This window comes from Eulemur rufifrons, chromosome 7 (assembly GCF_041146395.1).
Source record: "Eulemur rufifrons isolate Redbay chromosome 7, OSU_ERuf_1, whole genome shotgun sequence".
Classification (NCBI taxonomy): domain Eukaryota; kingdom Metazoa; phylum Chordata; class Mammalia; order Primates; family Lemuridae; genus Eulemur; species Eulemur rufifrons.
The window spans coordinates 43,863,895-43,887,949 of NC_090989.1; the positions used below are offsets into that span (position 1 = coordinate 43,863,895).

The 24,055-nt window shown below is 36.7% G+C and overlaps 1 protein-coding gene across 1 annotated transcript in view; it reads left to right on the top strand.

Moving 5' to 3' along the window:
• Positions 1-24,055, top strand: part of CRYBG3 (crystallin beta-gamma domain containing 3) — a 104,671-nt gene that overhangs the window by 69,114 nt on the left and 11,502 nt on the right. The window contains exons 13-17 of the mRNA XM_069472475.1: positions 3,678-3,820; positions 3,929-4,055; positions 5,233-5,265; positions 10,455-10,564; positions 14,010-14,136. Coding sequence (XP_069328576.1) covers positions 3,678-3,820; positions 3,929-4,055; positions 5,233-5,265; positions 10,455-10,564; positions 14,010-14,136 — 540 coding nt within the window. The remainder of the gene's footprint in view (positions 1-3,677; positions 3,821-3,928; positions 4,056-5,232; positions 5,266-10,454; positions 10,565-14,009; positions 14,137-24,055) is intronic.

The following is a 24,055-nucleotide window of genomic DNA, read 5'->3' on the forward strand; positions in this document are numbered from 1 at the left end:
ATGTAGGCTTGAGAGAAAAATACAGAGAGGGACAAAACAGGAGAGTGGCTCAGAAAGGACGAAGTATATAGAAAAAGATGGAAGGCAAAAGCCAAAAGGCAAGAAGAACCATGAATAAACAAAAGTAGAAAATGGAAAGAGCAGAGTGATACCAATTAGGAAATTCCTGTGGCCCTTGGCCAGGTCCCTGGGAATGGTAGACAGTGTAGGAAGAACACAAACTCAAGCCATGTTAGTAAATTTACTTGTGAGTCCATATGCTGCCAGCACTTGTATTTGGTATTGGGCCCTGTGGCAATAGGTCCCTCCTGCTCTGCTCATCTCTAGTCTGCGTTGTTGCCAGCGGCCCATGCCTCTAGCCTGTTTCCCAGCTCGTCATTGTCCTCAGTGCCACGACTCTCTGACAACCCATATGATATTATTTGTGCAAATCATTGCTCAAGTAAAGTATACCCCAGCATAACACAAGTTATTTCTAAATGACAGGGTACACACACAGCACACAGGCACATATCTGTATTCATGATGCTCTGTCCTTGTCCTGTTTTACTCCAACATATCACAGTGATGATGACATATTTCAGCTCATCCCTGCTCTCCCATTCTCACAGTTCTAACAGGGAGTAGAACAAGTAGTTGTAGGAGCAGAGGACATAGAAGCAGAGAGAAAGAGCTCCAGAGTCACCAGAGTGGGAGAGGGGAGGTCCCTATAATTGAGAACTGTTGAGGAACCTTCTTACTATGGTTGGGTGTGACTTTGTTGGTGATAGATGACTGGTTCCTGACCAGGACCCAGACTGGGCTCCCTTCAGCCATCATCACATCATATCCTCACGGTCACCTTGAACTGGCTAACACACTTTCAGGTTGCAGGGAACAGAGTCATGTCCAAATTCCTGGGATGATGGAGGTTTACGTTGTCAATATAATCAAGTTTGTTGATGTGGCACCAATGTTGTAAATCATAGCCCAATTGGGAAGCTTGTTTTGGGAACTTTAAGGTAGGTCACTTATAGGGTGTTAGAGCCCTGATTTCCTCATCTGGAAAATGGCATATTGTGTGTACGTGTGTGTAAAATTAGGAATTAGGAGAGCTCAAAAAAGATAAATGCAAAAGTGTTATGAAAATAAAGTGTTAATAAAAAGGGGGATGGTGATAATGATCTACTGAGCTCCCAGTTTTTAAGAACCGTGTGAAAGTAATGAAGGTGGCAGGTACTCTTAGGTTCCAAAGGTTTACTTTCAAGGAGGAATTGAAAACAGTTATGGGTTAGAAATTATCTTATAATAAAAATTTCAGGTAAAAAGCCTTTATCTTTTATACTAAAGTTTCAAGTGAAATTTGACCCAGCTATGCCAGCAATTTAAAAATCCTTGAAAAGTGACAAGTAGTATATGCAAGAGGGTTTTTTAAACATATTTTCTCGCTCTCCTTATAGATGCCTTGCTTTTTTTTCAGGGAGGGGATTCTGTTTTGCTTGTTCATATAAAATGTGTTTACCTAGAAGTCTTATATACTTAGATTTTAATGTATTAAAAAGGGAAGAAAATTGATATTGATGAGACTTACAGAAATTGATAACATTTGATTTGATTTACATAAAATTTGATTTATGAACAATGAAGGGGGAAAGAGGACTTTTTTAAAACAATATTCTATATTTTCCAATTTTAACATATATGATAGAAATTTGAAAAAAAATGTAGGGTAAAATGTTAAATTTCCCTGTACCCAAAGGTAACCTCTCTTAATTTTTAAAAATTTCTTAATCTGTTTTTTTAAGGAAAAAATTTTTTTAAGAAAAAAAATCTAATCTTACTGATGTTTATAAGTTTGAGTTTTTTTACTGTTCTTTCATCCTTATGTTTATATCTGACAGTGATTAAAAGCTTAGGGTAGTTTAAATAGACAGCCCTGGACTCAAATTCAATCTCTGCCCCTCACTAGCTGTGTGAACTCTGACAAATTGTTCAGTTTCCTTAGCTATAAAATAGCATTGATAGGACCAGGTGAGGTGACTCATGCCTGTAAACCTAACACTCTGGGTGGCCGAGGCAGGAGGATTGCATGAGGTCAGGAGTTTGAGACCAGCCTGAGCAAGAGCAAGACCCTGACTCTACAAAAAATACAAAAATTGGCCAGGTGTGGTGCAGTGTGCCTGTAGTCCCAGCTACTCGGGAGGTTGAGTCAGGAGGATCGCTGCAGCCCAGGAGTTTGAGGTTATAGTGAGCTATGATGATGCCACTATACTCTAGCTAGGGTGACAGAGTGAGACTCTGTCTCAAAAAAAAATAGGATTGATAGTAGTGTAATCTCATGTGGTAGCAATTTGGGAAGTAACGTACATAAAGCTCTGGTCAGTAGTAAGTATACAATACATTTAACTGTTAAAAACTCGTAATTGTATTTAATTATATTTAATATCCCATCAAGCGATAGAGGTAGCAAGGGTTATTAAATTATGTTTTAGACATTTATATTGTTTATATTAATAGTTTTTTACTATTCTAAATAATACATCCTTGCATATAAATTGCTCACCATTTAATTCTTTTAGGAGACTTTTCTTTTCTTTTTTTTTTTTTTTTTTAATTTCAGCTCATTATTGGGGTACAAAAGTTCAGGTTATATATATTGCCCATGCCCCCCCATCCCCCCCCGAGTCGGAGCTTCAAGCGTGTCCATTCCCCAGACAGTGCGCATCGCACTCATCAAGTAGGTATGCACCCATCCCTTCCCCCCAGCCCCCACCTCTGTCTGATACCCAATTGGTGTTATTCCCAAATGTGCACTTAGGTGATGATCAGGGAAACCAGTTTGCTGGTGAGTACATGTGGTGCTTATTTTTAGGAGACTTTTCTTAAAGAAAAATTTCAGGGTCAGAAAACATGAACAGTTTCTTTTTAATTATTTCTAAATTATTTTCTAAAATAGTTGTTCAATTTGTATTTCCACCAGCAATGTTTTCTGACAAAACATTGAAAAAAATCAATTTTCTTAGTTGAATTTTAAAAAGTGAAAATTTTATGTAATTGTTTTAATTTGAATTTCTTTAATTAGTGAAATTAGACATTTGGATATTTGTTTTTAATGTTATTTTCTCCTTTTTCAATTGTCTGTCCTTTTGCTAACTTATCTATTTGGGTCTTATTTTTCTAAGATATTTTTGTTTTAAATATGTTTGCCCACTATAAAAATTCTTTTAAATTTCCTGTCCTCATTTTGATTTTTTCATGAACAGTTTTTTTGTTAAGCAGATTGTATCTATGTTTTCTGTTACATTTAAGCTCATAGAATCCTCTCCTGCATTGCCCACATTATATATTCACTTTTGTTTTATGTAGTTTTTGCTCCTTTAGCACCAGTGAGACTAGTTTTCTTTACAATTAGTGTTACATATGATGGCCTATAAGTCCCAGCAGTTTACTAATTGTTGACTAATTTCCATTTATATAAAAATGCTATACCTTCCTGATTAAAGTAAATTCAGGCTTATTTTTTCCTTTAAACTATATAGGAACAGTGACTATAAAAGTGTTTCCTGTGCCATTTTAAAATTCTTCCTGGAGTTATTTATGTGACAATTATCCCACGAGTATGTGAACTTGTGCTAAGATAATAGCAGTCCATAAAACAAAATGCATGTTTTCCTAAACTTTCCTCTTCCTCTTTTTAGAATTTTATAGAATCTTCTATCACACTGTTTGAATCTGACCTAGAAAGTGGGAAGTTTATTGACATTACAAATCAGGAAATTTCTGACTTAGAAGAAATTGGCTTTGGCAGTGAAATAAGATCCATTCACGTTAAAAGTGGAGTGTAAGTTGTCCCCTACTCTTAAGAACCTTGAGAGATTCTTTGGGTTTAAAATTATTGTTTTCTTGATTGAACATCACCTGTGTTCTTTTTTCTTTTTTCCCTTGCTAGATGGGTTGCCTACCAGCAGAAGTTCTTCTGTGGAGAGCAGTACATTTTAGAGAAAGGGAAATACAAATGCTTTTTTGATTGGGGAGGATCAAATAATATAATCATGTCGATACGACCTATCCAACTGGTGAGTGAAATATAAAGATAACCAGTGCCAGTGGCATGTAATAGTATGCAACTGAATAAGTGGGAAACACTGTTTTTTTTTTTTTTAACCTTTTACCCTGACAGTTTTTTAAATTGACAGTTAATAATTGCACATACTCATGGGATACATAGTGATGTTTTGATAGACATAATGGATAGTGATTAGATAAGGGTAATTATTAATATATCTATCATCTCAAACATTTGTCATTTGTGTTGGAAACATTCAATATACCCCTCCTGGCCATTTGAAACTATATAATAATGTTAACTATAGTCGTCCTGTAGTGGTATAGAATGCTAAAACTTACTTCTCTTATCTAGCTATAATTTTGTATCCTTTCACACTTTTTAAGAGTGGAATTTTTAAATTATGTGTATATATAGAGAAAATGAAACAGCATATGTGAATTTCTATAGACCACATAGAAAGCTAGTAGATACTAACACATGAATGAGATGGCTCTGTAATTTGATCAGTTCATTTGTTCAACAGCGTTTCTTTAGTCCTCTGATACACTGGACACTATGCTGATCACACCGGCGATAAAAGATGAATGAGACTTCCCTGATGAGTCTCAGTCTCTTAGGGGAGATAGATGTAGGGACAATTAATTATAGTACAATCAGTGAGAAAATAAAGTGTGTAGATTGTGCTGGGGGAGCAGAGGAAGGGAACACTCAGTGCCTGGGGATTTGGGGACCTTTTCACAGAAGAGGATGTGTTGAATGACAGCTTAAGGGATAAAAGCAATTTTTCCAGGCAGAAAGGGCATTTCACAAAGAGGGAATAATCTCCTTGTGTGCAAAGTCATGAAGTTGTTGAAAGAGTGTGGCCGGTTTGGATGATAACCAACACTGCAGAACAATAAGAGTGCCCATGAAATAATGGTCAGAAATTCACACTCCATCTTTGTAACGGGCCCTGGGGTAGGTTTTTCTTCCAGCTACAATATTATTCAAAATGAATTAGTCATAAGTACTAAAATTATAAGAGAATTCAGTAGGTTATGTGAAGGTTATAGACAGTTCAAATTATCTAGTAAATTGGTCAGACCATTAAAAAATTCTTTTTCAAAGGAAATTTTCAACACATTCAAAAAGGCAACTAAGATTATGAGATTATATTTTAAAAAATGTTTTAATATATTTTTCAGGAACCACTTGGAATAAATGAACCTCCACATTTGGTATGTTTAAAAATATTCTTAACTTGTAATTGTTAAATTATTTACTAAAAGCATTTATATCTTCTCTCTCAAATCTTTCTGTTTCCCTCAGATAACTTTTCTGTGTCTATAAGGCAGGGCAGTTTGTATTGTACACGGTACGTGCAAGCAGAAGAGTGCCCGTCTTTGTTAGCGATTGGTTTGGCCTGCGTTTGTCACAGATACTTTCATTTTCTCCTGACAGAGCTGCAGCTCTGACCATTTTGGGGTCATTTTGAACCTCTGCCACCTCTTTCTTGTTGCCCATCCTTTCTTCAGTGTCTCATTTTTGTTCGCAACATATTAAGCTGTCTTGGGAGGTGCAAATTTACCATGGAGAAATCACTGACTTGGCATGCTGATTACATGCATGTAGTTCTGATACCTGCATCAGAACAAATGTTTCTTCAATGAGCTAGTGAAGTTGAAACCCTAGGTTTTCATTTCTAGTGTGCTAATAATTTGAAGGGGATTGGGCAATCCTCTGGAGCCTACTGTCTGTTTATTATCTATTGAGGGCTAGAAATTGTGCCAATTTAATACTTATACTAACTCTGTGAGGTCAGTATTAATCCTGTTTATAGAAAACAAAACCAAGATTCAGAATTTAAGTAAGTCCCATATCACCCAACTAGAATTAGCAAAATAGACCTTTCTGATATCTGACTCCAGTTAACAAGACCACGTTTTCAGGGTCTTATATCAGAGAAGGACATATCATGATATGATCAGTACAGCTGTAGAGGGGGTGAGAGACATTGCTTTCTCTGTTTCATTTTAAATAACAAATTAAAAAAAAACTGCTGCCCAAAAGCCAAATATAGTGATTAATTTTAAATATTTAGCATTTGCTACCTTTGCATAATGCTCAATCTTTTTCTCTGAATGTCTGTGTTTCTCACATTCATGTCAGGGTTTGTATGTTTGAGACCAGCTTAGTTTAACCACGTTTCCATTCACAGTGCTTTCAGGTTTTATTATTTTCTGATTAGCTCAGGCCTATTGGGAGCATTTCCTTTCTGAATATAATTGGTTATTGTATTTAGAGACACTTCCTGCCAGATCTTTATTTTGAATTTCTGAAAACTCTCCACTGTGGGTTTTTAAAGAACTTTTTGAACCATGAATCAAAATAACATGAGTAGATTAAGAGAATTAAATAGGATGAATTTCAAACTATACATCTTTTGAGTTTTAACTACCAGTAAAAAAGTCCCATTCTTTTAAGCTCTGTTTCTCCCCCTCCTACCTCCCTGTTCCTTTTTTTATGGACTTCCTTGCTTGGGGAAGATTGCTGGGAGGATTTTCTTGATAGTACTTCCAGTCCAACTTGAAGAGAGAGGAAGCGGCAGAAAACGCCCAGAGAAATCAACCCAACTTCATTTTTCTGGGTATGGCTCAGTTATTGCCTTGTGAAATAAATGTTTCTGACAGGTACATGATAGCTGGATATTTAGTAACACATGAACAAAGCCTCCTCTGTTCACCCAGTGTCAAAGCTCTTGTTATTTTCAGTGGACCAAATTTTCAGACGTTTTTCTTGTTTATACTTACCTAAACATGAACAGGTCGTGGCTGACATACTGGTTCCATTCAGTTACTAGAAAGTATTTTCTCCTTCACAGGCAGTTATGACAGAGTGGCCATACAAATGCTGTGTTCAGATGGGGTACTTATGTACTTATTTTCCCTGTCTGAGGAATAAGGAGGAAGTTACATCTCAGGGTTCAAATCGAAGGGGTATTTGTTTTTTTATGCTGGGAATTTTAAGGGGAACCTCAAGCAACTTGAGAGGGGAAAAGCCAGAAAATGTATGCAAACAGAGATGACATATATCATGAGAGTTATGATAGTAAAATATGATTGCTCTGTAAGCATATTATGATGAGATACATCTTCCTTGGGATACTAGTACAACACCACCTTTTATGAAGAAGATTGTTTTTCTGCTAAGGCTAAAGTTCAGTCACTAAGTCCAGTTACCAACTCAAGATATACAGGATCATTATAGAGTTCTTCATTATTAGCAGGTGGCATTTTATTTTTTAATTTTTCCCCAAACAAAACAAAACCCAAAGAGAATGTGGATTATCTGCATAATGTCACATCTCTCTCTTAGCAAGTCCTGAATATCAGAAAGCTTACTAGATTAAATCTTCTGAAAGTAAATTTAGTTTTCAGGGGATGTTGTAGGCAGACACCATTCTCTAGCAATTCTAACCAGTTACCCACTGTGACTTAATCATGTACCTTGTGTTTCTAGAATCTTTTTCAAGTCCATTTGCAAATATAATTAAAAGCTTGTATTTCTTTAAATATTGAGCCCCTGTTCCGTTTTATACATGATTGTAGCCAAGAAAAGCAACTGGATATTTTCTTGTATTGGATGACTTAGCCTTACTCAACTGAAGTTTAAAGTAATCACAGGATCTATAATAGTTGTGCTTATAGGAAAATGACAGTTTTATGTAAATATCAGTAAGATTCAAGATCAATAAAATTCTTGTTGAAATTGTAATTGATGTGAGAAGTATATAACACAATATGAAAAAGGTATGATGTAGTAGAAGAATGGAAATAAAACTTTTCTGTAACATTTGGCATGCTTGTTAGAGGGAGGTCCAAAGGGCTGGAGAAAGGTTTATTTAGACATGGAAGAAAAGTTCTTCATAGAAACTATTTTAGTATTGGAGTAAATAAAATCACATTAAAAATGCTGCTGATGTTGTAGAATAAATTGAGCACAGCTTCCTGTTTGGTCAGTAGTTAAGTTTATGCGTTTTTAGTTTGTCAGATTAAAGACCTATTATGTATTATTCATGTATATCATAAGTGAAAATTACCTAGCAAAAAACATTTCTAGAAAATCTTCATCATAAAGTGGTGATAATTTCTGTCTCAAAGGGTAGTTCTAATGAAGAAATACAATAATATATATGAAAAGCAAACCAGTTACCACATGCATGCCTTTCCCCACCCCCTGCTTTCATACACTTACATTTGGGGAGCAGATAGGATTGAGACATGCCCACAAGGCACAGAGGGCTGGGTATAGTTTGAAAAAACTCATCTCTTGTTCATCTGACTGTTTGCCTAGGTTCTAAACTGTCTGTCTGAGATGTTTCGTATATTTAATCTGCATTGATTTGGAAAGGAAGCCAACACAGTGATTTATCCAGCTGGTTTCCCTCAGGACTTAATTTCTCCAAGATTCTGTCACTTAATTTCACCAAGTGTAGAAACCACAATTTAATCATTATAATTAGTAAAGCAGAGTTGGTTTCTGTGTGGATGATCCTCAGAACATTATTATGAGAATTGTCCTATTCTGAGGCATTTATAAGGAGATCAAAATGAGGCATTATTTTGGCAGGGATGGTCTAATTTTGAGTGAACCATATACTACATCTCATCGGGGGATTAAAAATAAACTCAGATAAGCGTTAAACCCAGTTTTTTAAGTTAGACCATTTTAAACCATCAAATTAAAAAGATATTTTATGACAGATTATTTCTGTGTATGTGTATGAATTTTAATTAATTTTTCTGGGTATGAAGACAGACAAAAAACTAGAGGTGGCTACTATGTACACCATCTAATAAATGCATTGTCAGTTGTCCAAGATTTGATGTTTTGTGGTGAAATGATGAAGTATAAATCTTAAACTTAGCAATATGAAATTAATTCATTCAGCAAACCAAGAGTACAGGTAGTGAACAAGACAGTATGGTCTCTGTTCTTATGTGGCTTTTCTGATTCTTATTGTGAATTAAGATAATATTTGCATGCAAGAGAAATTTATCTATATTTTTGGAGTTTAAAAATGATTTGCTTTTTTAGCCTCATGTTTTATAAACCTTTAAGTTAAAAAACATAAGTCTATCTTGTTTTGGACTTTCTTTTTCTTGCTGTCCTCTCCCTGTGTTTACCAGAAGGACTCTGACAGAAACTTGCTGGACACATCACTTTATGGCAGGGAGATGCTTGGTGTCTTAATGCTGCAAGTATAGCGTGGTTTCACAGTAGGAGGCGTGTTGTGCAAGCCGCAGCAGGTCCTGGGGGAATCGCTTCTCTTACTTCCCTGGTTTTGGCTGATCTTTGATATCAGACCAAGTACCGTCAGAGCAGAATGAGATAGCCACGAAACAATTCTTCTAAGAGAGGACCCTTGGGAAGATGAGGGAGGTGAATGTCAGCTGCTCAGAGAGTCCTTGTTCTGGATGGCAGCATAAGCAGGAGAAAGGGTGATGCTGCGGATCGTTCATTCTGACGCGTCCGCTGCTGCAGTGCAGGCCTGTCAGTGTGGGGTGGACCTGTGGGCCATGTTATTTCAAGTCTCCACTGTATTATGAAATATTTATAGGGCTCATTAATTTTTTCTTTCCTATTATAGATCGGAGGCCACTGGAGTTGCAGATTATTATATCTCTGGTCTAAAGGGAATTATAGTTGAGATTTCATGGATTTTTCTTGGCAAAAAGGACTAAAGTAGAAATGTGGTTGTATATAATTGTAAGCTATACATTTCAGGTCTTCTTATCAGAAAACTGAAGCCTATAAGCTGAAATACCTGAGACAGACATCTTTCTTTCTTCACCATAAATCTTCCACTAATCCCATCATTATTATCTTCCCCACCATCTGCTCCTGTGCTCTCACAGGCATTCTTGTGAGCATGCGCTCATGCTCTCTTCTCTCCTTTATTAACTCTGGATCAGGGAGACCTGAGAGAGAAAAGACATTACCATCTATCCCCATTCTATTCTAAACCTCTTCCGTGGTTAGCACTAAATCACTTACTGTTTTATACATCTAGTCTCACCACAGGGCATAATAATATGACGGACAAGGTCCACATTTCAGTGGAGGATGGATTCTGATTTACTCTTATCAGCAGAATTGTCTTCTAGGCCTCTGTGCCCACAATGTGGTACAAAGGACAGATGAAAATAGTAAATAAATGGCGACATTTCATTCCTGGAAACATGTTTTAAAAAGAGCTAGTTTAAGGAGAATGTCATCATCCTTAACATAAATTCATTGATAATAGATAAAAAACAAATCTAACATTTTGCTGAATTTTTAAGTATGTGATATTAAAGGTTGTTATTTGTGATGATGTCAAATAATTGTTTTCCGTTTAATTATTATTGTGTTGTTGTTCTTGTAGCTCAAAGCATTCAGTAAACCAGGGTTTCAAGGTGAATGTATAGATTTTACGAAAGAAGTATCTAATTTGACTTCATTTACACCATGTTCTTTTAAAGTTCTTCGGGGATGGTAAGTGTGCTTATTAAGTGTTTTCTATTATTTATTAACTGAATTTCTTTTAAATTTACAGAGATTTGACTTGTTTTATGTTTTGCATGCACATGAATTTTTGAGATTTTTCTTTTTTAGGCATTGGTTAGCTGCTAATTAGCCTATATTTTTTGAATATGTATTTTGAGTCATCATAGAATACAGAAAAACAGAGTGCTGATTAACCCACTTTGGGAGCCTTTTATGATTTTTTTTCTCACTGTTAAATTATTTCCTAAATATTTTGAATGTTGATATTGTATGTTCCCTATATAGCACAACAAAATGCTATAAAAAAATAGTGTTTTTGTCCATGTAAGGTGTATTACTTCTAACTTTATTTTTTTACCTTTTTGTTTGTTTAAGGTTTTAATTATTCCCATTTCACAGGTGAGGAAACCAGATTCAGAGTTAGACTTTCTCAAGATCACATACCAAGTGTCAAACCCAGGATTGCTTTGGTAGTTTTTTTGTTTTGTTTTGGTTTGGTTTTTTTAAGGTTTGAATCTTACAGTCTTCTAACTACAACAAGATACTGGATCTTTCTCATAGGTATATGAAACTGTATATGATTTTCAAGACTAAAATATATTCTGTCACTTTTTTATTGTGGTAAAATGTACGTAACATAAAATTTACCATTTTAACCATTTTTAAGTGTACAGTTCGCTGGCATCTCTATGTCCCAAATATCTACCTAATAACCTATCCAAGTCTCTAAATTCTTCCTTCAAAATATCTTGGGTTTGTCAATTCTCCTCCCTTCTTTCTTGGGCCGTTAGAGACCTAGATCTTCTGTTTTTCACTTGGGGAACTTCAGTCTTCTAATTACCCCCCTGCTCCCGTGTTTTCTTATTTCCAGTGTTTACCATCAGCCATAGTCCAGTTATTTGTCTCAAAATCCATTTTAATATTTTTACTAGTCTGACTGAATCCCCACTGACATTCTCTAGTACCAGTCAAGCCAAGTTCAACCTCCTCCTTTTCCAGGCTTTCCCATCAACAGGTCCATCTCCATCCTGTCCTCATTACTGTCCCCCTCTCCTCCCCTCCCTTCTTTTAACATTTGTTCAGCCATTTGTTTTGCTTTTTACCCTCTATACCAGGGGTCAGCAAAGTATATATAAAAGGCCCGATAGTAAATATTTTCGACTTTGGTAGTAAATAAATCAAGCAGTCTTTCCCCTCTCATATTTCCTATAGCTCTTCTGCAGTTCAATAACAAACACAAAGCTCTCTTTGTGTTCATTATTAGACTGCCATTGTGTGTAGCACAAAAGCAGCCACAGACAATGCACAGACCAACAGGCATGGCTGTGTTCCAATGAAACTTTATTTATAGACATTGAAATTTGAATTGTATATAACATTTACATGTCATGAGGCAGTCTTAATTTTTTTTAAACCCTTCAAAAATGTAAAAACCAGTCTTAGCTTATGGACTGTATGAAAACAGGCAGTGGGGCAGCTTTGGGCCACATGCTGTAGTTTGCTAACCTCTGCTCCACACCAAAGGGCATAGGTCTCTGGTACATCTAGCCAGCAGATGTCATTCCTTTGGCCTACACGCTGGGTTAAAAAAAATTTTTACCAATATTTATGTTTAGGATATATTTCAGAAGAACCTGTTTTCACTTTCCCTTTAAAAGACCTTGGGAAAGTTTTTATCTTTATCAAGAATTGCTGGCATTGACTAGATTGTGCGTGTGCTCCCAAGTGTGCCGTAGTCACTACCATTTCCAATTGTTTTCACCTGCTACATTGATCGTTTGCATTACCTGTCTGGTCTCCTGCATGTATGTAAGTTTGTGACCCCTGCTTAATATTAATCCAAATATATCCTTTAAGGTTCAGTCCATCCCCATTCTTTCTGTTAACCTTCTTGATTAATCCTAAATCAAGCAGTCTGTTCCCTCTCATATTTCCTATAGCTTTTCTGCTTTGAGCCCCTTTGTATTTGTTAATGTTTGGATACTTACCTCTAAAAAAGGATATGAGAGTTTTACAACATCAAAACACATAAAACAGGGCACTAAATTTAAATGGATTATCTGCAACTCTTTGGTAAGAGAGAAATATATGTATCAAGGACCTGAAATAATTTTGTTACTGTTATTTGGCTCTGAGTTTCTTCTCCCCTAAGATAAAATATTTTGCAAGATTTAGATTCATTTTCTGTTAATAAGAAGCATTGAAGAGCTTTCTGGAGGAAAATATGTTTTTCCTAATACTTACGTCTAGGACAAATTAGTCACAAGTGTCTCTTCATGTAGGAAATATACAACCCAAGTTTAATAAAAGAGTACAAGAACCTTGGTGAATATGTAAGCACCTGGGATGCTTGAGAGACTTGAATTTGAACCCAGTTCCACCATTTCCCAGCTATGTAAATTGAGACTGATTGGTTGATCTCTATGAACCTCAGTTTCCTCATCTGTAAAGCAGAGATAATAATAGTACCTCAAAGGATTCTTATAAGGACTAAGTAAAACAATGTACACAAAGGGCTTAGCCTTATGCCTGACACATTGACAACCTTTGATAATTGTTGGCTATAAAATGCTTATTACATAAAATACATGATAATAAATTATAATGTCACAAAGCATTTCTGTGGTTACCTAAAGATAACCTGGTATAGCTAGAGTACAGTCCTAGTGATAAATTATAGGGCTAGAACTTAAACACAACAAAAATAAATTAGTAATAGCCAGTTAATGTATCCCTTGGGCTCCTTCTTTTCAAAAGGGCGTTTCTTAACTTTTGTTGAGTGCTGTATTGAACATAACTCACAAAGATTTCTAAAGCGTTTTTAAAAAAATTTCTGTTAGCCGTCAGATGTCAGGTGACAGATTTTATGTACCCTCATGTGAGTTTAGAAGTCTAGCTTCTACACTCACCCAGACCAAATACAAGCTCATCATTAAATAAGGGTACAAAAAATTTTCAGTTTTTTTGGGGGAGTTTCCCAAAAAAGACTTCTAATCGGTTCAAGTACTTAATAACCACCATAATTTGATCCCAAAGTTTTATACTTGAAAACACTGAAATAAAGAAATGTCTTTAGCTTAAAGCAGATGTCTTCTTATTTTAAATTTCAGCTCTATCATTTAATAGTTGGGGGAACCTTGGGCAGATCACCTCACCTTTCCAATCCTTAGTTTTGTTACCTGTAAAAATGAGATATGTTTCTGACTCACGGAATTCTTGAGAGCACAATGAAATAATACATGTCAAGTACCTTGCCTAATGCCTGGCACACGGTGAGCAGTCAGTGAATGACAGTGACAGCTGTTGTTTACTGATGCTGGTCAGCACCATGGCTTCTGTGTCCTACGCCCACCCCGGTTCCCACAGCATGATGATGAGCCTTCGCTGCCAACTGAATGCAATCTGACTGACTGTCTTACTGCTTTGTTTTTAGCTGGCTCCTGTATTACCAAGAGGGCATTTTTGATAATCAGTGTGTATTAGAAGAAGGCCTCTATGCCGACCTCACTTCCTGTGGCTGCCCAGCATCTAGAGTCAAATCTCTCAAGCCCATTGACTATGTAAGTACTTTGCTCAGGGCACATTAGAGACTCTTTTTCTTGTCCAGTGTTATTACCACAGATGATAATATAAAGTTGGAAGAAATGATACAAAGGGAAATATCAAAAATATGAATAATTTATTTATTGGTTATAAAATTGAGGTTCACTCATAAAACCCAAACAAAATGTAATATTGATATTTTCCTTTTTTTTTTTTAAAGCAGGAGTGCAAAACTCAAGAACTAGAGTAATATAGACTTGGGCTTAAATCCCAGTTTGATACTTTAACCAGATTGGCAAAGTTACTTGGTTTTCTCTTGGCCTTACTTTACAAGGCCATTGGGATATTAAATGAGTTGATGCTTGTAAAGTGTCCAGCATGTGGTGAATACTCAATCAGTATTAGCTATTAGAACCATAGTCATTATTGTTATAGCTGCTAAAATATAAAAGTAATAACCTGACCACCGTACAATTCTATTAGATAAGTCATATGACAATTTGTCTGCTACTCAGGTTTATAATGTCATTTTAAGGCATGGACCACCACTGGTATTGATTTCAAACCTTGTTTTGGGGAACCAAGGCTTTCTGCCTGGTGTGTGCAGAATTATCTGGGTCATCTTGGAGCCCGTATTTATAGAAGAAGTAGGTTCTCCTTTTCAACACATTTATTCAGAATTTTAAATGTGAGAAAAGCAGGATCTGGGTGTCTGCACAGAGGAAGTAGTGAAGATCTCGGATATTTTCAAGATATGTAGTTACGACAATTCCCTAGGGACATGTTTGGTCGAAGCCTGAGTTTTACATGGAGCTGATTAGAAGCCCTGGGTAGTACTAGGAATGACTCAGACTTTTTGGCCAGAGCTGACTCCGGGGATAATGGTCATACTCAGGAGCTTTGATCTCAGCCTAAACAATGTGGTCGTGTTGTCAAAACCACAGGGGTTTTGGTCTAGGTTCAGTTACTTCTTGCATAAAAATCCAATTATTGAGACAATGAGGATTGTCAAGGAAGAAAGAAATCTTTAATACGACAGACCTCTTGTTGGGAGAACAGGAGCAGCTGCCTCAAATTTCTCTCTCCAACTAAGGGGTATCATGGACTTTGAAGGAGGAGCCACATGCCTTGGGGGTGGCTGCTGTGTATCTCACAAGGGGCCATGTGCATAGGGTGCAGGTTGAGGGGGATGATAAATCTTGGCGGCAGGAAGTCTGCCCTGGGGCCTTCATAATCTCAACTCCTTTGTTTTATGGAAAATCCATCATTTCAGGCAGGTGGTTCATGCCTATAATCTCAGAACTTTGGGAGGCTGAGATAGGAGGATCACTTGAAGCCAGGAGTTCAAGTCCATCATTTCTGGTAAACAACTCAAAGGGTCAAGTAGTTAGTTAAGGGAGAGGATTATAAAAATCATAAAGGGGTACACAGAGCTGGTTACAGTGCTATTTTACAAGGCATTCTTGGATAGAGTACTCTTGATATCATGCTAAGAATAGAATCTTGGCTAAGGAACAAGAACAGAAATAGAGTCCTTGGTCACACTCAGTAGCCCTGTCGACACCAACTTGGAAAGAATAAGTGGCTACTGATGCTTCCTGTCTGTAGGAGGAAAACTGGTTAAAAAAAAAAAAAAAAGAATGTGATCTGGTTGATCTGGTAAGTATTCACAGGTTTTGATCATGCTGAAAAGGGCATTGGAAAGTAGTCTACATTTACTGGAAAAGGAATTTTCTTAGCAATTTTTAGTGGCCAAATTAACAAGCAGATACTTTATTTGGTATTAACTCTAAAAGCAAAAGATATAAGTCTAAATATGAAAGTACTATCTTGAAAGGATTTTGTAGGACTCTAAATTCAGTAAACTAAACCAACTAAGTTTCTAGGGAGGGCATTTTAGAAACAGGGTCAAAATTAAGGAGTGTTACTGTTTTTGTTTGCAGAGTTATAATTCCTTGTATACATGAAGTGTAAAATAAATAATTAACGATTGGGAGTGAAAATATGCAGAGAGAAAGAAATGTTTTTGGTTAAGTTGTCGTGTGCAGTTGCTTGTCTTTAGTTTTGGTCCTGTGGAATCCAGGCAGTGTGGGTGAAGGTGCCTATTGGGAAGACTTGAAATCTATAGACATTTCACTTTAAGAACCAGTTAAGGAGTATATTCAGTTTAGGTAAGGGCAGTACATTAGTTTTCTTAATGCCTTTTCATAGTATATTTTAAATCTTTGAATGGTCTTTGCTGAAGACGTGTTAGGGCAGCAGGTTTGGTGTTGGAATGGAAGGAGTATGAGATGAGGTTGGGTAACCCAGCAGAGATCCAGATTGACCATGAAGACTTGGGGGGAAAGGCGGTACATGAGCAATCTATGTAACCTGCAATTCTGTATCCCCCATAACAATAAGATGAAATAAAAAAAAAAAAGAAGCCTCAACAGGTCGCACTGGCTTGGTGAAGTCAGCCCCGAGGTTCTGAGTTGATTGGACATAGGAGATTGATATGTAAAACAGAGGTTGATTTAGTGATTTGTACAAAGTGGATTCTAGTGACTGGAATGAATTCTTGACAGTTCTGTCCTGGGCATTTTTGTGCCTCTCTGGAAGAACATGAGAAACTGAATTAGTCATCAGAAGGTTATTTATTGAGCATAATAGTTGGGTAAAATTAGGTAGATTTTACCTAATTTTACCTACCTAAGATGTCTTGAGATTAGCATACAGGCTAACATTGCTCCCCCCAAAAGAGACTCCTGCCACTCTACAGGTCACAGCCACTCACATCCTCCAGATTCTGTGTCTCCTTTCCCTGTGCAGTGTTAGACATACTCTGCCTGTTCTGCTTCTCAGATTCCTTCTGCGTCCTCTCTCCCCCTACTCTTGCCTTAGGGATTGATATGTCTTTTTCTATAGATTTGTTAATACTACTGCCTATGCCACAATCCAGCGGCATTCTGGATTTGTTCCAGGAAATGTTTCTGTCCACTTGAGTTGACTTTATGTATGAGCCAATCTTTTGATATTTCTTTTGTTAGCTAAAACTGAAAAATTCCGAGGGAGTTTCCTACAGTTGGCATTCCCAGACATGCTATGACTTAGTGCATAAGTGTCAAAGTGGTGTAATACTGAGGAGCCTTAAGACTTCATCTTCATACAAGATCAGTATGTTTTGCAAGTGACAGTTTGCACTAGGCTAACTTCTGTTGGTGCAGATGTATGTTGCATTCTAGAGGATGCATAATTTGCAATGCCACAGTCATTTTACAGTGAAAGGAGCTGGGAGCATAGTTTATAGTTCTGCTTCTCACTAATGTGACCTTGGGAAAAATCTCTTAATTTATTTAGGCCTCCGTTAACTCATCTGTAAAGAAGCTATTGGAACAGATATTTTCAAATCATGGACAGCCTCCATTTCTGTTGTAAATAAGAAATATCCTCATCGTATTTCTAATCAGACATGAAAAAGAGTCTATCCAGCCTTAGGATTCACATGGTTGGAGGGAACACGATCATGTATTAGCTTTCACAACAGCCCCCAGAATCTCAGTGGTTTGTAACAACAGACACTTTTCCCCCCCACATTTTGTCTCAGCAACTGCAGGACAGTTGTTTGGCCTCCACTCTGGGTTATAAGTTGGTTCCAGATACACTTTTGGTATGTACTTTGTTTTAGGACCAGGCTAATGGTAGCACCTCCTAGTGGGGACATGCCTATTTTCATGACAGTGAGAAAGAGGAAGAGAGACCCCAACCATAGAAACGCATTTGAAGCTTCTGGTCAGATATGACACCACTGTGTCCATTCACATTCTATTACCAAAAGCAAATCATAAAACCAAGCCAGACCTCAAGCAGGCAGGGGAATAGTCTCCTCATCTTTCTCCTTAGATAAGGGTACAGTTGACAGAGTAAATATATTTAAGCAATAATACAATCTATCAGAGATGTATAAACGCATAGAACTATTCTCTTACCAGATTTTGGGAGAAATAAAATTTTAATAAATTTTGTGTATATTCTTCTCTCTGTCATCATAACAGAGCTAACCTCCTTTTAAATAAAAAGATTGTTTTTGAGGTTCATTTTCAGTGACAGCCTGGAGGTAGTTTGGTGGCTGTCAAATGAAGTGTATGATAGACAAGAAGAGGACACTACCTCAGAATATGGTCCACAGTGCCCCTTCAGAATTAATTTAGAATTTTAAAATCATCAGGTAATTTAATATTCGGAAATTTAATTTAACCACACCAAGATGATTCTGTGTAAGCATCTGGGAAAAATAATACCAAATTAAGTAGCCTAGTGTCGGAAAAGTGAACTAAGGCCCAGGATTTTCCTCAGGCTCTTCACAAGATGTAATTGTATTTCTGGAAAAGTGTGTCTGATAATAAACCTGAATATCTATTTCAAACATAGTGGATAGGTTTCTTTGATTTGTTTCCTTTTAGGGTTTTCAGCAACCTTGGTTTGGTAACAGTTTGTTTAACAGTGATTACAAGAGGACCTTTTAAGATGAAAGGGATTGATACTAGGCTTAGCAGAGCTTAAGTGTTTTGTTTGGCATTCTATATTTAGAAATAATCATACCAGATGTGAAAGATCAACAAGACGACAAAAAGGCCAAAGATGATGATTGGGACATTGAGTGTTGCGTTCTATGAGTGGAAAACACAACTGATCAGTAATTTTGTAGAAGAAAGTTTAAAAGTATTCTATTTCACTTTGATCAAATAAAAAGATTTAAAGTGGATGAATTGTATAGCATTTATAATTATTAATGTACAGCATTTATAATATTTCTGAATTGCTGAATATATATTTTAGATTTATTTATTCAACATAAATGTTAAACATCTGCTATACACCAAATATTGTGCTAAGTATTGCACATGAATGAAAAAAATTAGATAACACATAGTGAACTTGTGTCATCATATCCAAATGTCATTTTCCTCCTGGCCCCTCAAGTGTAGATGTTTCCCAGAGATCTATTCTTGGCCTTTTCTCTCTTGTACTTGGAAATTTCCATTATCATAACTTCAGCTCTCACCCTCATCAATGAAGGGGATGATTCTCATATCTTTAGAGTGAGCAGTAGTCTATTGTTCCCTGAGCTCCATTCCCAGATTCCTAGTGGGTCTTCATCAGCATGTTCTACCAGCAACACATTTTCCTCTTAGAATTGTTCTTCTTTTATTCCCTATTTATGTTGAAAGACATCATCAACTCCTATCATCTAGTCTTACAGTCTTCAGCTTTGATTTTCCCTGCTTCATGATTTCCAACATTCAGTTAGTCTCTAAGTATTAGCTATTCTACTCCTATGACGTATCTTTTTTTTCCCACTTATTTGTATATATTCATGGGAACAAGTACAATTTTGATACATTGATACATTTCACTGTGGTGAAGTCAGGGCCTTCAGTGCATACATCACTGAAGCAACACATATTGTATCCACCAAGCAACATCCCCTCATCTCCCCCATTCCTGCCACCCTTCTGAGTCTCCATTGTCCATCGTTCCACACTCTGCTTCCATGTGTACACATTATTAAGCTCCTACTTACAGGAGAGAACATAGGGTATATGGCTTTCTATGTCTGAGTGGTTTCACTTAAGATAATGGCCTCCAGTTCCATTCATGTTGCTGCAAAAGACATGATTTCATTCTCTTTTATGGCTGAATAGTATTCCCTTGTGTATAAATACCACATTTTCTTTATCCAGTCCTCCACTGATGGACATTTAGGTTGATTCCATATATTTTCTATTGTGAATAGTGTTTTGATATATGAGTGCAAATACCTTTTTTTGTATATCAATTTCTTTTCCTTTCAGTAGATATCCAGAAGTGGGATTGGTGGATCATATGATAGTACTATTTTTAGTTCTTTGAGAAATCTCCCTATTGGTTTTCGCAGAGGTTGCACTAGTTTACATTTCCAACAACAGTGTATAAGCATTCCCTTTTCTCTGCATCCTCACCAACATCTGTTATTTTTGTCCTGTTACTAATAGCCATTCTGATTGATGTAAGATGGTATCTCATAGTGGCTTTAATTTGCATGTTTCTGATGATTAGTGATGTTGAACATTGTTTTTATGCTTTTTTGTCATTTGTCATCTTGAAAAATGCATGTTCATGTCCTGAGCCCACTTTTTAATGAAGTTAGTTGTTTTTTCATTGTTGTTGAGTTGTTTGAGTTCTGTAAATAATGGATATTAGTCCCCGATTGGATGTATAGTTTGCAAATATGTTCTCCCATTCTGTAGGTTGTCTGTTCACTCTGTTGGTTATTTCTTTTTCTGTGCAGAAGCTTTGTAGTTTACTTAAGTCCCATGTGTTTGGTTTTGGTTTTGATGCCTGTGCTTTTGAGGTCTTGGCCGTGAATTCTTTGCCTAGACCAACGTCCAGAAGAGTTTTCCCTAGGTTTTCTTCTAGTATTTTTATAGTTTCAGGTATGACGTGTCTTAAATTTTTCCTGTCATCTCCTTCTCACTTCCATGACCAAGTTTAGAGCCTCTCATTCTGTCTTTCCCAAACTAATGTGATGGTTACTTATGTGATTTTCTTCTTTTGGCTCTTTCTTCTTCAGTTCATCTTATTTGCAGCTTTGAGCATGTAACCTTCTGATAAAGTCCATACTCTGAGATAGTGTCAGACCTACTTTTCCAATCATGTATCCTGTTCACAAAGCACCCCTCCGCCTTCCCAATATCTTCCTTCAACTTTCTCTATTTATGTCGTTCAGGTGGCAACTTAAAATATACTTTTTCTTTCCCCTATCGAAATCCTTTATGATATAGATGGAATGACCCCAATTCTAGAAAGCCTTCAATAATCCTCATTTCTTAATATGATTTTCCTCTGCCCTGAGTATTCTCTGTATCTCAAGATGCTTTTCACTTTCTACCTTTCATCACACCTGCTGAACCTGTGAAACCACTGAGGGCATGATCTATATTTATCATAGCTTTGAATTCTTTCACCCCTGTGTCCTCTCTAGGTGCCATAACAATATCAAGAATCTGTTACATAACAAGTAGACTAAATAAACTAAGTCATTCAGGCCTAAACATTACAATCAGTACTTACATAAAGTTTGTTCTTCCACTTCAGCGCATTCTATAAGAGGGGTTGTACTTTGTCTTATCCACTTACAATGTTGTAACAGTAGCTTTAGAAATTGGGGGGTGGGTGGGGAACCTAATTTAAAAAATAGTAACTTACAATGGTCAGCTACTGATGAGATGAGACTGGATATTAAAAAGTAATGGTACGTATAGACAAGAACAGGATACATGAGTAACTAACTGTTGATTGACCTAAGAAGGAAGGTAACTGAGTTTCAAACTACCTTGGAAGATGTTTAAGCACTGGCCCACTAGTGTGTGGGGTAACCTGCAGTTATTGCATTTCCATGGGAGCAATAATCTGCTTGTTGCTTCTGTAATGTCTCCATGGAGGTTTGGCATGGAAGTTTGGCCTTTTTTGAAGTAATAATCCAGTCCTGGCAGCTACAAGCAGGCAAAGCCAAAGAAACATCTTAACAAGAGGCTGTAGAAAAACTTCAGATGACATTAAGACTGTGATGACATAAATGATCTTAAGAGTGTAGAATAAGAATTGGCAAGACAGTGATTCCTTCTGTGCGAGGATACTGAAAAGGCACAGCTACAAATAGAGGAAGACTGTAAATCCAACTTCACAATGAAAAGGAGCAATGAGTTTATAAAGTGTAGAAGAATTTGGTTACTATTAAAGCTTTTAGCTTAATAGTTAGTTAATGGTATTAACTATTGTGCACATTTTGAAAACGAAGGCCAACAGAAACCTACAGTAAACATCACACTTCTTCGTGTGACATTTGAAGTAGTTCTTTTTAAATTCAGGCAGAAGACAAAGATCTCTATTGTCACTACTCTATTCAACAGTGTTCTGGAATCCTGGCCAATAAAAAAAAATCTAAAAAATAAGATTAAAGCAAAAAAGAATATAAAGGAAAACAAAACTGAGAAGAGCATATACAGTTTAAATTATAAATTATTAGAGTTAATGTGAATTTTTAAAAAGTTGCCAGATACAAGGTAAATAGCAATTAAACTATAGGGTGCTTAGGAATAAATCTGACACATAGCAGTGAGATTTTTCTGAGGAAAATTATAAAAACTTTATTGAAGGACATAAAAGATGGAGAAATATAATCTTTTATAGATAAAATGACTCAATATTATAAGCATATGGTCTTCCTCAAATTAATAGTATTTTAGGCTTATAAATTAATAGTATTTTAATAGTATTTTAGGTTTATAGGTCTTTTGTCTTTTTGGGAGGTGGAGTTGGCGTGGGGGCGGGGGGGGGGTGGGAGGGGGGTTGGCTTATTCTAAAATTAATCTGGGAAAGATACAGGTCCAGAATAGCCAAGATAATTTTTAAGAACAGCAGGAAGGACAAATTTCTCTAAGGAATAGTCTGTGTATCCTGTCTATAATTTCTCACCACTTGTTCTTCAACCTTTATGACCTAGATTCCACTCCTTCTCTCTGACCTGTCCTTGAACCATCTGCCTCCTGAGTGCCAGTTCCAAACAGCCTCTTCTCAGTCACCCTCTTCCTCAACGTGGGAAGAGTTTGATGTTATGGGAAAAACCTTCCTTACAATATTCTCTCCCCTTGACTTCCATAATGTAAAGGGGGCTCTGTTTTGACTCTGCTCACCCGGTTCATTTGTTCCATCACCTCCACCTTCTGTCTTTCATCCCACCCACCAGTGTGTGTCCCTGCAGTCCTGTGTCCTCCTTCCATTTCCATTTCCTCACCTGTGCTTCCAGTTATTACCCAAATTCTGGGAGTTCCTAAACTCAACCTCTTTATGCCTGGTCTTTTCCCTAAACTCCAGATCAAAAGGACCAGTGTGTGTTGGGCATCTGTGTTAAGGTTATCCTGTCTCTATCTCAAAATTAAAACATCCAGTTCTAAATATAAGTTCTTAACTCCTGGGCATGCTTTTCCTCCCTACTTCCTTATATATGGAAAATTATGCCACCATGTTCCCAGCTGCAACTTTTCACAACTTTCCCCTCACTTACTCATTCATTTGCCTTAGTGTGTCTGTTTTACCACCATGATGGCTTTCCTGACCATCCCTCATTCCTCACCTTCCTCCCATCCCTCTGGTTCTCTCTTTCTTTGCTTTCACATATTCTACCAGTGTACTGGTGGTATTACTTCCATTCTCTCTATTCTTTACTCAAGTTGTTGCCAAATAAATTTCTTGAATGCTGTTTTAAAAAAAATGCACATGCAAACATATGCATAATAATCAACGATTTAAATTTTTGAATAATATATTTCCATGGTTCACAAATCAAAAAGTACCAAAAGGCATTCAGTGAAAAACTCTCCCCCATTTGCGCCCTTTATCTTCTCACATACTATCTTCCCAACAGGTAGTCATTGTTACTCGATTTGTATTTATTTTTTTAGAAATTTTTAAATGTGTATACAAGCACATATGTGTGTGCATAAATTTTCCTTTTCTACATGAAATATGCTGTTTTGCATTGTTCTTCACTTTGTATTTGCCTCTAAAGAATAGATCCTGGTTCTCTTTCTACAAAGAGCTCCTCATTCTTTTTTTTTTATAGCTGTATAGGATTCTTCTGTGAATGTACCCTAATTTATTTAACCAGTCCCCTCTTGATGGGCATTTAAATCATCCCCCATCCTTCACTATTCCCAGCACTGCTACAAGGAATAGCTCTTTGATAAGTCATTTTGCTCTCATGTGAGGTCACTTGTGAAAGCCAATTGTTTTCTGTTTATTCACTGTTCTCTGACCCTCCACAGTCCTTGCTCCTCGTTCTCTGCTTCTCGTGTGCCAAGTTGCAGATACCTCTGCCCACTCTCAGTCCTTAGTTCAGAAGCTTCAAGGACTCTC